Here is a 17472-nt window from a genome sequence, read left to right on the forward strand (position 1 = left end):
GTTCCTCTGGCCTCAGATAATGGGGGAGGAAGGAAGGAGGTGTCCCCCCCCCCCCCCCCCCCGCCCCTAGCCCTCTGTTCCTTCCCCAATAAACAAACAGTGCCCTTTCCTGTCGGCCTGGCTGCTCGCCTGGCATGCTCCACAGCTGTGGCCGCCAAGGCCCTTATCTTATATCATCCTTGGCCTCCTCTGGGAGGGCTTCCCCCTCCCCCACCCTGAAATGTCTCAGGGCCCTTCCTGGAGCCCAGGAGATGGGTTTGTCCTGCCTCCCGGGCTGCTCCCCTGCCGCTCCCCCCAAGGTCCACAGGGCCTAAACTTGGGATCTGGCATTTCCAGGAATCGTCTTCTAGGCTCATCATCTCATTTTACATATGAAGAATCTGAGACAGCCCAGAACGGGAAGGCCACTGGCTCAAAGACCCAAGGAGTTCATGCCCTAGCCAAGGAAGAACCCAGGCCTCCTGAGAGCTTCCCTTTTCTTAAAGAATTTGTTCTTGTTATGTATCTCTTTTGCCTCCACAGCCCCTTCATTTCTAGTCCCCCACCCCTGCCTTACCTAATGAGCCATTACTTGTCACGAAGAACAAAAAGGGGGAAAACCGGCATTTGAGCAAAACTTACCACCCTACTGACTGTATCTGAGTATGAATGTATTCAATGTTGCCTACCCAGAGCCTCCCCGCCCCTTTACCATGAGGAAGAAACAGTGCAGGGAAGCCCTGGGTTCGAGGCCTACTTCTGAAAGTACTGGCTAGGTGACCCTGCAAGTCCCTTAACCTCTAAGTGCCCTTAGGCATCTCTCGAAGACTAGAAGGTGCCTAGCTGCTTTGGCAGGGGGAGTGCCCTATTCACATTCAACCGATGGGTCCACTGGCCCTCGGGATGGCTGGGGCCAGGCAAGGTTCCTAGAATGCTTAGGAGGTTTTCTAGTTCAGGAGCATTTAGTGTTTCAGGGTTCAGGACATGTTGCTTGTTTTCCTGGTTCTGATAACTCTACCCGGCATTCCTTCACATGAGGCTTCTCAGGCATCCCCAGCTGCTTCTCCTCAGTTGTTTCTTAGAGTGCCGTGATCAGTCTTCCAGCAATCATGCACCAAAATGGATTTTGCCATTTTCCCAATGGATGGGCATCAGCCTTCTTTCCAGCTTCTTTTAGCTACAAAAAGCACTGCTAGGAATGTTTCATTGCAGAGGAACAGTTCTTTTGGTTTTTGGTCTTCTTGGGGCCTTTAACTCGGAGTCAAAGGGTATGGGTGCTTTTAGCATAAGGCCAGAGGAACAGGGAGCCTGGTTTCCCTTAACGAATTCAAGTCCCCTGGCCCAGGTAAACTTGGGTCCTGAAAGAACTGGTAGGTCTGACTGATGAACCTCAGTCAGTGACACCTGAAAGATCATGGAAACTGGGAGAAGGAATATAGATCTCTGTTTCCTTCCCCTTTTTGGAAAATTGCCCCTCTCAAAATGATAGGCCACTAAGTGTCACGTCAAGTCCTGGGAAATTCTAGAATGGGTACTTGGAGAGACGGCAGGTGAAGATTTAGAAAGGGAAGCAGTGACTCCAAAGAGCCAGGCCAGCTTCAGTCCACACCAGACTAACCTTGTCTTTCTTTTCTGACAGGGTTAGTAAACAAGAGAGATGAATGTAACACTGCCTACCTGGATTCATTCAAAGCATCTCAGACTGTTCTTTTGGAGAAGATGGGGAAGTGTGGCCTACATGATAATGCAATTAAATGAATTCAGAACTGCTTAGATGGCCACACTCAGAGCAGTCATGAATGGTCCAACAGGAAAGTGGTCTTTGGGAGTCTTCAGTGGAATGTCCCGAGGCTCTATGATTGGCCCTGGGCTGTTTAATTTTTTCATCAATGACTTGGATGATGTGTTCATGAAATCCAAGGGTGACACCAACCGAGGAGGGGAAAGAAAGAAGGAAGCAAGCATTTATTAAGCACCTACTATATGTCAGGCTCTGTTTACCTCATTTGATCCTCACAGCAATCCTGGGAGGTCAGTGCTATTGTTATCCCCATTTTACAGTGAAGGAAACTGAGGAAAGCTGAAGTGAAGTGACAGGTCCAGCCTCACACTGCCAGTAAGGCTGGATTTGAACTCAGGTCTTCCTGACTCCTGGCCCAAAACTCAATCCACTGTGCCTCGCGGCTGCCTCTTATCACAGTGGAATATAGTTAGGGTCTAAAAAGATCTTGACAGTCTGGAGTAGTGGTTCCCAAGTGTCACTGACCACTTTACACTCTTAAAATTATTGAAGATCCTCCCCAGACAGCTTCTGCTTACACATAGCTATTCATTTTTTTATGCTAGAAAAGATCTTCATATTATCATACAAATGCTTTGAGCTCCTGGATCCCCAAAAGCATCTCTGGTGGTTGGACTCTCTCCACCACACTTTGTGAGTCACTGGCCTAGATCAATGAACTGAATCTCATAAGAGGAACTTATGAAGGGACAAATGCCAAGTGTTCTGCATGGGTTCAAACAGTCAATTTCTCAAGGGAAAGAGAACAATCTGTCGGAGAAGTCCTAGGGGAGCTAGGTGCCTGCACACTCAGTGAGTCCGCGGGGTGATGCGGCGGTGAAACGTGAAGGGATGACGTGGCTCCAGAGGGCCAGTGAGGGTGCCCCCATGCCCTGAGAGAGCAGGTGCAGACCTCGGGGTACAGAAGGAGACAAGCGCTTTGGCATGGGCCAGTGTAAGGGTCTGACTCCTTGGGCGATTCACAGTGGATCCCAGAGTTTTCTTTTTCTCTTCTTTCCTTTGTGTTCCAATTCGGGGAGTGGGGAGAGTTAAAGGAAGAGGGAATAAGGCTTGGTGTGATTTCTGGACGGCATCGAGAGGCGGAGCTTCCAGGAATAAAGGCGTTGATGCTGACATCATTGGGAAGAGGGACTGGATGGCCTTGTTCAGCCTCCGAGGGCAGCCTGGGGAACAGTGGCAGGAAGTGGCTTGAGGCTGGATGTTAGGAACAAGTCACTTCCTTGCTGTGAGCTGTCCCAGAGGAGGACGGGCTGCCCAAGGTGGGGAGCACCCCCTTGTACCCCAGGTCCTTTAGCTAAGGCTGGACGAACAATGTGACCGGAGCCTTCCTCTGGGAGAGGGGCTTCAGCAGCCTCTCCCCGCTCTGTGATTCAGAAACCGTCAAGACTTAGACAGCGTGAGCTGGAGTGAGATCAGCAGAATGAACCCATGGAATGCCAGCTATGTAGAGAGGTCACAGAATGCCAGCCGAGGGGCCCCAATACTAACTCCTGGTATCTGTTCTTCTTTCCTTATTTTGCACATCTGGTCATTTGTGTTGGATGGTTAAGGCAAGTCTTGCAATCACTGGCATCCGTCATGCCAGAGGCCTGAGTCCTTGCCTTCCATCCACAAAGATTTACAAGCCTTCTGTAACCGAGTCTGTGGTCTTTGAGCATTGCCATGAATGAAAACGGGTAGTGAGGCTCCAGGAGTCAGGAAGCCCCAGGTTCAAAGCCTGCCTCAGTAAGTAGTACAGTCTTAGCTGCGGACTGTCCGCACCACACTCACCCATGACTGAACCCTGGAAGACATGCACTGTACCCAAGAGTGGAGACATCTGGACAGCCTGAGCTACGCAAAGTGTGCTATAGTTTTTGTGTGTGTGTGTGTGTGTGTGTGTGTGTGTGTGTGTGTGTGTGTGTGCGTGCGTGCAGCAAGGGAATAGGAAGGGGAGGGGCGGGCCATGCCACCTACCTGGGAGAAGAATTTTCCCTTTTAAGGGTGTTGAGGTGGAAGAGGGAAGGCGCTAAGCACACAGCGAGGTTGGTGGGCGTCATCTGGTTTTCCTTCACAGCAGCGGTGACCTCGCTGAGGAAACAGAGCAGGGTCTGAAGGACCTCCCTGTTCTCGTCCGGCAGCAGCATGACGGCAGCCTGGATGGCCTGGAGACGCTGCTCCTTGGGCACATCTGTGCAACAGTAACATTTAGCCCTCATCAGTCCCAAGCAAGCTTCAACTCTCCCCAGGCTGAGGCAGCACAAGAAAAACCACGGATTGTCACAAAACCCGGAAAACGAGACCGAGCAGCCAGGTGGCCTCCTGCCTTATCAGGAAGGTAGGAAGGCCTGAGCTAAAGTCCCCCACCTTCCTCCTCTTTACCCCTTTGGCCCTGTGAAAGAGCCTGCCGTTCCTGGGTGGGCAGCAGTCCTCCCCGGCCATGCCCACCCCCAGCCGGACCTGAGACCAGAGGCCATGGCACCCCTCTGCCTGCCCCTGGGCTCAGGGCCGTCCACTCACACTGGTATATCTGCAGGAAGGTCTCCGAAAGCTTGTTCGTCATCAGTGGCTCGGGAAGGTCTCGGAAGTACTGCTTCAGCATGTCGGCCACATCGTACGCAGACTGCCCGTCGTAGCTCACATGCGCCATGGAGCTCTCATTCATCTGGCGTAAAGCCTGGATCCTGGACTTGACGCCCGACTTTCTGAAGAGCCCCACCTGTTCCCAGGCAGCATGGCCGGGGAGGGAAGCCAGGGAGGCGGTGTGAGGACACGCTGAGGACACGTTCACCTTGCGGTCCCCCACCCCACCCCTGTGACATGGCACAAACCTGATCCAAGCACTGGCTGTGCAGGTAGCCCATGGCCTGCTGGATGCTCTGGGGAAGCGGCTGACCCGTCCGCTGCACGTTGATGGAGAGCGGGACCCCAAACACACTTCGGTCCTTGTAGTCTGGGACCTTAAGCCTTTTCATGAACTTGGGCACTGCCCTGGGTTGGGAGCACAAGAGGAAGATGAGCTTACTACCCCAGGGCCCAAGTCTCTCTGGCAACGTAGGGGAAGCAGAGGTACAGGATGGGGAGGGAGCAGGGGATGGGAACTGGGACTCGGTCTAATGTCCTAGAGCCCGGGCATGGTCCAGCTTTATCACTCAGCAGCTGGGGACACTGGGCTACTCACTTCCCCTCAGACCCTCAGTTTGTCCACCTCTACAGTGGAGATAAAACGCATACAACCTGTGTATGTTGCATAGGGTGTTTGTGAGAAAAGTGCTTTGAAGACCATGATGTGTGTAGACATGCAGGTTATCATTAATGTGTGGCCTTGATCAAGTCTCTTCCCTGTAGTGGGCCTCTGTTTCCTCCTCCATAAAATGATGAGGGACTAGATGAATTCAAAGCTTAATTCTATGACCCTCAGCTCTGACTCAACATCATCATCACAGTAACAGCAATAATAACAGCTGTCACTGACATGGGACTTCTGAGCTTGAAAGGCGCCTTTCATATCTCATCTCTCTTCACATGTCTTTGGATGTGGCCAAAACGGAAATCTGCTCTGCCAGACCCTGCAGCACCATTGAAGGAATGATTCATTCATCTTTAAATTTGCTCAATGTGTATGGGGTCGGGGGGAGAAATAAGAAGAGAGTAATTTTTAAAAAATGCTTATTAACTGAAAAAAAATGATTGAACATCTTTAAAATTACCAACTACATCTTTGGCTTTTCCCCACACTCCTGTGAGGCAGCAGAATGGGGAGGGCCCCAGGCTGACTGACCCCAGAGTCCTCTCACTCATGGCCCCTGAGAATGAGAAAGGGGGTCATGCGTTTGATGTCCACCTTGGCTGCCTATACCTCTGAATTGGGGACTATTGAGGAATTGGGGTCATCCATTCAAGATCATCAAATAGATATGCAAGCCTGCCCTGTGACCCTGTGGGAAAGTGAGTGAGACGGAGGAGAAACAGTAAGAAGAAAGGGAGAATACCTCTCTCCAACCCCCTTGAACACTTTCCTGATCCCATAATTCAATGAGACACATTAAAATTGGGTTATGAATGGGAGGTAGGGGAAAGGCTGGCTTTTTCCTTTAAGTGAAAGAATTCGAAAGTATGTCATTCTTTGGAGCTCTAGGGTACCCTACGTTGACCCCATTAAAGTACCAATAAGCCTTCATGACCTGCCCAGGCCATCCCAATTCTCCAGGGCTCAGGGTTGGCTGTGGGGCACCAGAGGTGGGTTTCCATAGAGCATGGCCTCTAGCATTACTGATCCACGGCACACAATGACCGCTTTGTAAGGGGAGAGAGGCAGCCTGGCGTCAGGGGCGGAATGCAGGAGGCAGGGGATGGTCTCCAGTGAGTATCTCAGGCACACAGGGAGAGGCTGCCCAGGACTTACTTATTTCAGTCATTTGGAACAAACGCTCCTGTGTGCCCTGAGGCTCCCACCAGCACAGCCGTGGAAAGAGATGCTTTCTTTGATGTCTGGGGATGTGCTCCAAATCCCAAGTCCAGAGGTGGCAGAGAAGCCCCAGGTGTGCCACAGTAGGCAGGGCACCCTCCGGCCAGGGAGCCACAGGGAGCTGGCCCCTTCACCAAAATGGGGCCATCTTCTCCTCACCCCCAAATCTTTAGAGACAACTAAATGCTTAGAACAAAGGAAGATGCCCCATAAAGTCGGCCCCCAGGGGGCTTGTGTTGACAGCAATGGCCTATGGCTATACAATACTCTTACTTCTGAAGCCCATGGAGGCTTCTCTGAATCTATTCCTTGTGTGCCATCCAAAGAAGGAGCCTCCGGTAGCCTGGGTTCAAATCCTGGCTTTACCACACACAGTGGGGTAGGACTCGTGCTGCTCACCCCACCTCCCCCGAAAGTCCTTTGGTTCTTAGCTTTGTCATCTATAAAGTAAGGAGGCTGGCCAGGAGCAGTAGGCCCTTCCCAACTCCAATGCCTCCCCTCGGGCCTCTCTCTGCTCACATAGTAGGAAACACGCTCTGGGCTGCAGCACGGTTAGCCATCTGAGGGGAGGGCCTGCTCCTTCCCTGGAGAGCGTGAGAGCCTATCTATGCTCTAGCAGTCAGACCAAGGCTTTCCCCCCCTGCTTCTACACACACACACACACACACACACACACACACACACTCTCTCACTAGCCAGACACATACACTTTCTCCATCTCTCCTTTTCCCTCTCTCTTTCTCTCTCTCTTTGTCTCTCACACATACACACACACTCTCTCACTAGCCAGATACAAACACTCTTTGTCTCTCACACATACACACACACACACATACTCTCTTTCTCTCCTCTCTCATACACTTTCACTTACACACATACACACAGTCACATACACTTTCTCCATCTTTCCTTCTCTCCTTCTCTCTCTCTCTCTCTCACACACACACACACACACACTCACTCACTAGCCACACACAGAGAGAATGGCAGCCAGTTAGGCGCTGCATCTTCCCAAGCTACTTCAATCCTACCCACCTCTGCATGTGTTTTAGCCCCAGGAGTAGATTGAAGCGCAAAGGCTAGAAATCTTTCTTTCGTCTTCACTGCCAAGCCCAGTGAACTGCACATAGCAGGTGTTTAATGAAGCTCAGACTCACCCCGGCTGCCCGTTGCAGCCATTGTGGACAGACAAGGCCATCAACACCACCCAGCACTGGGAGCCATTAGAATGGTGCTGGGCAAAAGGAGGCCTCCTTGTCTGGCCAGAGCTCAGCAGAGGACTAGGCATGCAGACGGCACTTAATAAATGCTTGCCAACTGACTTTATTCCTCTCCACTATCAGCTGTTCTTGACTCTTTTGCTTCAGCCTGTGAGGACGGAGAAGTCCTTTTCCTTGACAATGCCACCCCTTCCTTTGTTCCCCAGGAGCCAGTCCCCCTTCATCCTGCTCTCTGTCATCTCCACTCTCACCCACCTTCTCTTGTCCCTTAGCTCTATCCATGCTGTCTACACATACGTTCTTCCACTGCCCACATCCTTGAAAAGCCTCCCATGACCCTGCTGTCCCCTAATGCTACCATTCAGAGCTCTTCTGCCTTCATCTCAGCTCCCACTGCCTCTCCATCCCTTTTCAGTTTCAACCCTCTCATGCAACTGAAATGGCCTCTCCAAGGCCACGATGATCTCTTAGCTGCTGCCCCAAGGGCCGTATTCTTCGAGCTTTCTGCAGCTTTCGATGTCGTTGGCCACCTTGTGCTCATCATGGCTAGTCTCTCTTCCTCCTTGGCCATAATGACCTCTCTCCTGGTTTTTCCCTATGCATCTGCCCACTCCATCTCTGCTTCTTGGCTGGATCTTCATCCATTTCCCTCATGCTAACTCCTGCTCATTCCCAAGGAAGGACCCTCTTTTTTCTCTCTTTACACTTTCTTGATGATCTTCTCAGCTCTTAACAATCACCTCTATGAGTGATTCCCAAATCCCCATTGGTAGCCCATATCTCCCATTGCCTGCTCGATGTCTCCACTGTCACGTCCCCCTAGGAATCTTAAACTCAACTTATTCACAACTCTCTCTCCCCCAAATTGCATGCCTCCTCTGAACACTGCTATTTCCATCAAGCCCACCACCATCCATCTTTCTAGTCACCTCCAATCTAAAAGTCACCCCTGACCCTTCATTCTTCCCTTGCCCCATCCCATCCAATCAACTGCTAAGCCTTTCCCCTCTTCCACCTTCAGTCACCCTCATTCAGGCCTTCTCAAGACCCTTCTCATCTGGACGATTGCTACAAATTCTACTTGGGACTCTATTCCTAAAGTCCAGGCCCTACCAGATCATTCCCTTGCTTAAGGCACTTTGGTGATTCCCCATGACCTCTGAGATAAAACCCAAATTTCTCCTCCTTTTGCAGTATGATATACTTTCTATCTCCATCCTGACTACCCATGTTCTCTCCCCATACCCTGCTCCAACCAAACTGTGACATTTCCTCTCCCACCTCCGTGCCTCTACCGGGGCTGTCCTACAGAATTGCAATAGTCTCCTTATTGGAAGCTATAGCTCCCTTCCTGATGCCTTTCCTCATTCTCCCCCCTGTTAGTTAGTACCACTCCCCCTTTGTTTTATTTTGAACCCCTCCTTTGTATTTACTTATCTAATTGTAATTCTCCAGGGGAAAGTAAACTCCCTGAGGACAGCAGTGGTTTTGCTTTTGTAACCATCTGCCCATGCCTGGCCCATAGCAGAGGCCTAGTTACTACTTATCATCTAATTGACTTTCCCATTAGGGGAATCTTCACTTGATTTTCTCCCGACTTCTGTGAACAATCATACAACTGTGCCCATCCTGTCAGGGGAATGTAAGCACAGGTGCTGTGTACAAGTGCTCGAGGCTTGAAGCCACCCATCCTCCCCACAGTCAGCTGCTGGGTCTCTGGGACCCAGAACTCACCAGCTAAAGCCATGCTTGTTGGATGGTGTGTGCCTCTCCAGCAAGGCCGTCAGCTTGAGGAGTGAATACTTCTGCAGCAAGTTCATCTGAGCCACAGACTGGCAGCTGATCTGTGGCACGGTGGAGCTTGCGCTAGGTCGCTGGGAGCTCTGCCAGCTTAGCCGGGGCCTGGATGAAGCAGGGGGCCATCAGGAGTCAGTCTTAATCATAACGTTAACAATGACTAAGCATTCGCAGAGCATTTTGTCTGGACTGGCTCACCGGTGCTAGCTAGGCTCCCACAGCTAAGAAGTGTCTGAGGCAGGATTCAAACCCATGTCTTCTTGGCTCCACGTTCTATCTGCTGTGTAGCTTAGCTGCCTTAACGTGCATTATTAACATACTTGTTCTCTCTCTCCCACCTCCAAAGAACTGATAAAGTCCTCTCCTTGTTGCCAACGTAGAGGGACCCTGGGCTTCTTACACCTCTGCCAGAGAGCCTGAGTTCCACAGGCTTACCCTACCTGGGCACTTGCGGCATGTCTCTGAGCCCAGCACAGAGAGGCTGAGCTCTAGGCCCTCCTCAGGGAAAGGCCCAGAACTCTGCTTCTCTGAGTTTGACACCACTAGACTAAGGCATGGGGAAAGCTCAGTGGAGAGAGCATCTCTGAGTGGCAGAGCCAGCAAGAAGAATATCCCAGGGGAAGCTAGGTGGTGCGGTGATTAGAGCTCTGACCTTGGAGTCAGGAGGACCTGAGTTCAAATCCAGTCTCAGATACTTGACACTTAGTAGCTATGTGACCTTGGGCAAGTCACTTAACCTGAATTGCCTCACACACACACACAAAAGATTATCTCATCCTAGGGGAGGTTAGGATTTACAGGCCTGGTGCCTTCCTGGGAATTGAATGGCAGGTTCCAAGGTCTAAAGCTGGAAAGGACCTTAAAGGCCATCCCATCCATCCCCTCAATGACATATGGGGAAACTGAGGCACAGAGAGGCTAAGTTACTGGCTCAGGTCACACAGCAAATCAGTGTCTGAGATGAGATTTGAACACAGATCTTCCTGCCTTTGGGTCCTGTGTCTTCTTTTTGGCTCCTTATTCTCAGAAGGAAGTAGCCGGGTGCCAGGCACCTATTTCTCTGGCTCCCTTTGTCCCCCACCCATACCTGTTTGGTGAGAGCCCAGAGCCCTCCCTGTGTGGAGGAAGGCAGACTTCTCACCTGTTGGAGCGGGTCAGTGATGCACCCACGCCAGAGTCCCTCCTTTCCTGGATGTCCAAGGGCTCTTCGGGCTCATTCAGAGAGTTGCCCACGCTGTCGAGGTCACTGGGTGAGGTGCGGTCATTGTCGCCCTGGAGGTGGGTCTGCTTTGGGGAAGACGGGCAGGGGGAGACCGAGTCCAGTGCAGAATCAGAGTCCCCCTCGTCAGAGAACTTCTCTGACCACTGGTTGACAATCCTCTGCATTCCTTTCACATGGTACAAGATATGGTCCAGCTCGGGGAAGATGTCCTCCTGCTCGAGGTCAGCGAGGTCCGCGGAGCTGGAGTACAGGCTGGAGCCGGGCACGTTGTCATAGACGCTGAGGCGGCTGCTCATGGAGCAGGAGGAATTGCGCCGCCGCAGCCCCTTGGCATCCTCTCGGCCTTGGCTGTGGAAGCTCCCCGCCCTCCAGTTGGCTGCAGAGCCTTCGTTACCCAGGGGAGGGAAGCGGCCATTGGAGAGGGCCTTGGGGAAGGTGCCCGGCTTGTGGTCCTCAGGAATGTAGAATATCGTGTCCTCTGGGCAACTGTCACGGTTCCTATAGTTCTGCTCGAGGACGCTGTTGAAGGCCACCTGGTCAAAGGGGTCGAAGCCTTCCAGGTACATGCCACCCCTCTTCTTGCAGGTGCTGAGGCTGCGGGTCCGGGTCACGGGGCTTGGGGTGCTGACGGTGCTGCCGCTCTCTGACTGGCTGCTGCTGCTGCTGCTGCTGGTCTGGGTGGAGTTGGAGACGGTTCTCTTGTGGACACTGGGGACCCCAAAGTGGCCACTACCCAGGCTGGAGATCTCCACACAGTGCAGATGCCTCAGCTTCTCCTGGACCGCCCCCTCCTGCAGGACGGGGCCACTGATGACCAGGCCCAGCTTTGGGGGGGCTGCCTTGGGCCTGCCAGTGTGGGAACGCCGGAGCTTCAGACTCTCCATCCTCTTGAGCAGGCCTCTTGGCTTGGCCTTGGCCAGCTGCCCCTGGGCTTTGGTGCTGACGCTCGGCAGCTCTGTGGGGGAGGGCAGGGAACCGTCCTCCCGGGGACCTGAGGAGCAGACACTCACCACAGAGTTTGCCCGGGGCATGCCAGGCTCAGTTGGGAGGCTGCTGGTGCTGCTGAGACTGCGGATGGAGGCCAGCTCCTGGCCCTCGCTCAGGTTGGTCAGCAGGCTTTCTCGACTAGCAGTACTGGCGAGGGCCTGGTTCCCTAGTGCCCCGGCAGTCAGGCCGGGCGTGGGAGGGAAGACGTCAAACTCATCCATCCTGGACCATCTCTTGCTGTCCCTCTGGAATGTCCACTTGCTGCTGATAGCGCACGGCTCATCCTCATCCGAGTCCTCGCTCTGGAAAGACAGAAAAAGGGGTAAGCCACATCATGGCCACTGACGAGACCTGTCATGAGGCAGAGAGTAAGATGCAGGCAAGTGTGTACGTACAAAACCAAAACAGAAAGGCTCTTCTCAATCCCAGGGAGCCATCGTACCAAGTGGCACAGACTGGGTCAGCCGCTAGGAGCCCAGAGCTGCTGCTCAGGGGGTCACAGTGGAGACCCCTGAGGTCAAGGGAAGTCTTGGCCTGGAGGCAACGTCCAGCTGAAGCCAGTGGTAGAGGGAAGACTGACAGAGAGAGAGAGTGAGAGAGGGAGAAAGAGAGAGAGAGTGCATGTGTGTGTGTGCATGTGTGTGTGTGTGAGTGCATGTATACATGAGTATGTGTATGTAAGAGTGTGTGTGAGTGTATGTGTGCATGCATGTATGAGCATATATGAAAGAGAGAGCGTGTGTATGTGTGTATACATGACAGTATGCGTAAAAGTGTGTGTGTGCATGCACGTGTGAGTGTGTGTATGTGAGTATATGTGCATGAGAATATGTGTGTATGTGTATGTAAGTGTGTATATACATGAGAGTATGTGTATGTAAGAGTGTGTGAATGTGTGCATGTATGTGTGAGCATATATGAAAGCATATATACATGAGAGTATGTGTATACGTATGTGTGAATGTAAGTATATGTACATGAGAGAGTATGTGTGTGTGAGTATGTGCATGTGCATGTGTGTGTGTGAGAGTGTGAGTGTATATACATGAGAGTATGTGAATGTAAGAGTGTGTGTGTGCATGCATGTGAGTGTGTGTATGTGAGTATATGTGCATGAGAGAGTATGTGTGTGTGTGCATGTGTAAGTGTGTGAGTATGTGTATACATGAGACTTTGTATAAGAGTGTGCATACATATGTGTGAGTGCATGTGCGTGAGAGTATGTGTGTGCATGTGTGTAAGAGAGAGAGCATGTGTATGTGTATATACATGAGAGTATGTGTATGTAAGAGTGTGTGTGCACACACGTGTGTGAGAGTATGTGTGTGCATGTGTGTAAGACAGAGTATGTGCACGTGTGTGTATGTGTGAAAGAGAAAGAGAGAGAGAGTGTGTGTGTGTGTGTGTGAGAGGTGACCCAGGGCAAGGCAGGGGATCCAAGATGATTCCTGAAAAAGGCATGTCCCGCGGGGACAGGAGAATGCCCTTGTGACAGGGGCTGCCCTGCACTCTCCTCTGCCTTATAAACTGCCTCTCCCTTCCCAAACTTGAGAAAATACCACCATGTCCATCCTGGGCCTCACAGATCTAGTGCTGAGAAGAACCCTAGAGGCCGGCTGGTACAACCTAATCATTTTACAGATGAGGAAACTGAGGCTCAAGGCTGGGAGGGGCCTCAGAGGCCACTGGTTAAGAGGAGAGTGAGGGAGGCTCTCCCCCAGAAGGGAAGTGGTAGCACCAGGGTAGGACCCAGGCCCTCTGCCTCTGCCTCTAGCACTCCTGCAGCTTTGGGGACCGCTCTTGGCTAGAACAGCTCAGTCTCTCCAGGCATGACATTTGTCCCTTGCACGTTACCCAGCCTCTCTTGCTACACATGGACAGAAGAAGGCCAGGCTATTACTGCTTGCTATCCAGCCCCCTTGGGTGCCCCTTGCCCTAGCTCCCTCCCCCCAGAACTCGGGACGTCAGCCCGCTGGGGCACCTTGGCGGCAGTGAGCTGCTGTGGCAGAACATGCGCGCCCACGGGGCCATCAATGTCCTTACCCGCTTCCTGTGGGGGCTGATCTCCAGCTTCATTACTGCACACTTATTTAACGTGTTCAAGCGCCTGCAGAGCGAAAACATGCGTGTTCAGCAAAGCAGGGCAGTGCCAGGCGGCTCCCCCCACCAGCCAACCCCGAGGCAGCACAGGGGATCCAGGATGATTCCTGCAAAGGGCATGTCCTGTGGGGACAGGAGAATGCCCTTGTGCCAGGGGCACCCTGTGCCTCATGCCCCTCGGTGCTCCTCGACAAGGAGAATGTGGTCATCTCCAATGAGAAGGAACATGGAATACAGGCTCTGCTACTGAAGGGATGCCTTTGACCCGGGGCTGCCAAAGTCACTGTCACAGCAGGCACCACCCAAGCCCCCTAGCCCCCTCAGCTGGCTCTGCATCGGAAAGGGAAGGCGCAATCAGTGGAGATGAAGTAGCGGAATGACCACCTCTTTCCTTGGCCAGTTTGCCCCAAGGACCCTGGGGTCTTGAGGACAGGGACTGTCTGGTTGGGGGGTTTTTGTGTGGCCTTGGTGTTCAGCACACTACTTGGTACCTGAAAAGTGTTTTTTCATGCATTCTTTGACAAATGGCCACAAATAGCTCCATGGGTGAGCCGCCTTACACACTGTGGTCCTCCGCTGTCTATACGACACTCAGACTGGTCTATAAGGCCCTACCCACTTCCCATTTTAGTAGCTCAGTGACGTGGAACAGATCTGTTTTGGAGGGCTGATGCAGCTGCCCATGATGTCCCACTGGCTTATGAGCAGAGAGTAGCTGGGAAACTGAGGCCGATGGTGTGCCCCTCCCCCCCAACGCCATGCTCCTAAAGCCCACCCAAGAAGAGAGGAGGAATGGAAATGCATGGATGGCTCCTGGAAGAAAGCCACCACCAGGAGCAGTGGGCCTGAGACGCCCCCTCCCAGTGTGGGAGCCTTGCAATGAGAGACCCCTTCCGGAGGGGACAGTGATGTGTGGTCCATGCAGGTGGATGAGCATCGCAAGAGGACAAACAGAGCCAGCTCCCCAGCATTCTTATGTCATTGTGGGAAATGCCTGGCTCTCTGATGACTGCTTGAACAAAGCCACAAGGTTAAGTGCCTTGCCCAGGGTCACACAGCTATGAATGTTATGTATCTGAGGTCACATTCGAACTCAGGTCCTCCTGACTTCAGGGCTGGTGCTCTAGCTGCCCCCCTAGGGTCTACTTGTGACTCCAAACAAAGCTTAACAGACTGTTTTTTAAAGGATGCTTGCAGAGACTCCAGGGTCCCTTGGATACCCCTGCTCCTCCTGACTCTGGGGGCCAATGTTAACTTAATTTTCTTGAAAACAAAATCCCCAGATAAAAGCCCACAGAATGGAACACAGTAACAGGCCGTTAATGAGTCAACTCCTGACAGCATCCTGACTAAAATGGCCTGGTCCCTGTTAACGATCCAGGCCTGCAGGCCCCGCTTCCCCCTAATGGCTTCCAGATGACCCCACTTGTGAGTCTGCCGCTCTCTGCCATCCTGGCCTGGCCATTATTTATAGGCCTGGGCTGTTAATGCACACAAGAATACCTGGGTTAGGCTGTAGGCTGGCCATGGGCCTCCTTTGATGTTTCAGGGTAAAACACATTGGGGCCTGACCGATAAGTCTTCCTGGCCCGGACAGATTAAAGGCTCCCTGGGTCGCATCCTGTTTACAGAAGGCAGCCCCAGGCAGTCGTGGCAGATAACCCAGAGTGTGCTCCATAAAGAATCTTCTTTAGAAAAAGAGATGGAGTGGGGGGAAGGGGGAGGGGACCTAGGGAAGGGAGAGAATCAAGACAAAAGAGAACATTTCTCCTAGGAAACCCTGCTAGCAGCCCTGGCCTCACTGAAATCATCACGGAAATTGCCAGGGTGCCCGGATGGCACTTGCTTTGGGCCTCAAGTCCACGTAGCTGGTTTGGGAAATTCTATAACAAGCAACAGCGAGGCTCTATCTTGGCTTCATTTCACAGAGCAAGCCTGGGGTGCAAGGCTGGCTTGGAGGGTGAGCGGTGTCCCGGCCCCCGACCTCGGGCCTCCTGCAGAGTTCTCTGCCACTGTTAATCAGAGTCAGAGTTGGTTTTCTAGGCCTCGAACGGGGCTCTAACGAGCCACCCCTGACATCATTTGGTGCTGGTTAAGAAATGGAACAGCTGCATAGGGGAAGATCCTCAGCCCCACGGTGAATAAACCTGAGAACACCATTAGTTGTAGGAAACGGGTGTCATCATCTACAATGGCTGAAGATTTCAAGATGGAAAGCATTTTGGCAGAAATTAGGTTTAGACCCACAACCTGTACCACATTTCACAATAAGCTCAAAATGATGAAAACATGAAGTCACACCATAAAAAAAAAGTAGAATCAAACTAGGGGGTCTTTCTTTATGCTGACACCTTGGTGAGTTTTAATGAGCTTGTCTCTTCCTCCTCACACCCTTTTTTAAAATAAGGGTTAGTGTGCTGTGTAAGGGGGTGGGGGAGGGTCCTATAGGAGGCTGATCTGAAAACACAAGATAGAGGTTTTATAGAGAGCTGGGAGGGACCTTATTCCAATGCCCTCCTTTTCCATGAGAGAAGCTGAGGCTGGTTAGATGAAGGAAGCCTCCAAGGGTCTGGGAAAGTGAAGAGGCCCAAAGCCCCAGAAATAGGATAATTGTCCCAGAGAAAGGAGACCAGCACCCCTGCTTATTCCTGATAAAACGTTTCTAAAGGCAGGATTTTCAATGACCCCAAATTGTTCTGTTTTCTTCCAAGGAGATTTGTAAAACCTCTTCCAAAGCTAGACCTTCTCTGTCTCTGACAGTTGGCCCAATTAAAAAAAAGCCCTACAATTTAGGGGGTTTATGCTAACTTCACAGAAGCCAAAAATGTTGGAAAATAGGACATGGGTGATCTAGAGAGTGAGAAGGGCCACATCAACATGGAAGGGGAGCTGGCTTCAGCGTCAGAAGGACCACTCCGGCCCATTCTCAATGTGTCATCCTGGGAATGTCAGCGCCCCTGGCAAATCTCCAAGACCATCGACTGTCAGAAAGATGCCAATCTATAGGGTAGAGAGATTTCCTTACAGCAACCTCCCTCACCCCAACTGCCCACCAATAAAGTTCCCAAGAGGCTGCCTGGCATCATGGTCTGAAGAGCTGGCCTTGACTCTTGCCTCCCACCCAAGCTCTGTGGCTAAGGCTACCTTAGTCCCCTCTTGGCCCCTGCCTCCAACGGGGGGACGTCAAACCTGGCACTAATGGCTTCCTAGGATGATGCTACAAAACCAGATGTTGCTACAATGAAAAAGCAGGAGCTGCCTGGGTTCTCCTCCACTAGAAATCCATAATATGAATGTATCCCTAACACATTTGGGGCACTGCCAGGGTCCCCAGACTATCCCATTTACAGATGAGGAAACTGAGGCTGAGAGCAGTTATATCATTTGCCCAAGGTCACAGAAATGATAAGTGACTGAGGCAGGACCACAGCTTCTGCCCTCCCAGAGGCCAAAGCTGGGCTTCTAACCACTCTGCTCCACTGCCTCTCACGAGGCATGGTTGGTGTATCACGTGCTGGCCACCTACAAGCCCCAATCTTTTTTTGTAAGCACACACCTCCTGCTTCCTGAACATGTGTAGAGCAGATTTCTTTGGTCCTAAGGGCAAAGTTCCGTACTTCTCCCCATTGAACTGTTATTAGATCCAGCCCTTCAAGACTGACCAGTCATTAGTCAGTCAGTCAGTCAGTCAGTCAGTGAACAAGCATTTATGAAGTGCTAAGATCTGAGGATCCTATGACACAAAAGACAGTCTCTGCCCCGAAGGAGAATTCACAGGCTGATGGGGAGGCAGCAGCCAACAACTGTGTAGGAGCGAGGGGGCGCAGAAATCGGAAATAACCAGGAGCTCAATGGTGCTAGAAACGGGGCATCAGGGAGGCCCCAGCTGTCCCTTCCCCTAAGACGCCCCCTGGAGACA

At 52.0% G+C, this 17472-nt stretch overlaps 1 protein-coding gene across 3 annotated transcripts in view; it reads right to left on the reverse strand.

The window, feature by feature from the left end:
* The window catches only part of DLC1 (DLC1 Rho GTPase activating protein), a 212951-nt gene that overhangs the window by 12054 nt on the left and 183425 nt on the right, over nt 1-17472 (reverse strand). For all 3 annotated transcript variants that reach the window (XM_020979611.2, XM_020979610.2, XM_020979612.2), the window contains 6 exons: nt 13497-13560; nt 10386-11755; nt 9182-9349; nt 4591-4750; nt 4280-4478; nt 3737-3950 (listed from right to left, as the gene is read on the reverse strand). In XM_020979611.2, coding sequence (XP_020835270.1) covers nt 3737-3950; nt 4280-4478; nt 4591-4750; nt 9182-9349; nt 10386-11755; nt 13497-13560 — 2175 coding nt within the window. The remainder of the gene's footprint in view (nt 1-3736; nt 3951-4279; nt 4479-4590; nt 4751-9181; nt 9350-10385; nt 11756-13496; nt 13561-17472) is intronic.

This window comes from Phascolarctos cinereus, unplaced genomic scaffold, assembly GCF_003287225.1.
Source record: "Phascolarctos cinereus isolate Bilbo 61053 unplaced genomic scaffold, phaCin_HiC Scaffold_9;HRSCAF=440, whole genome shotgun sequence".
Classification (NCBI taxonomy): Eukaryota; Metazoa; Chordata; class Mammalia; order Diprotodontia; family Phascolarctidae; genus Phascolarctos; species Phascolarctos cinereus.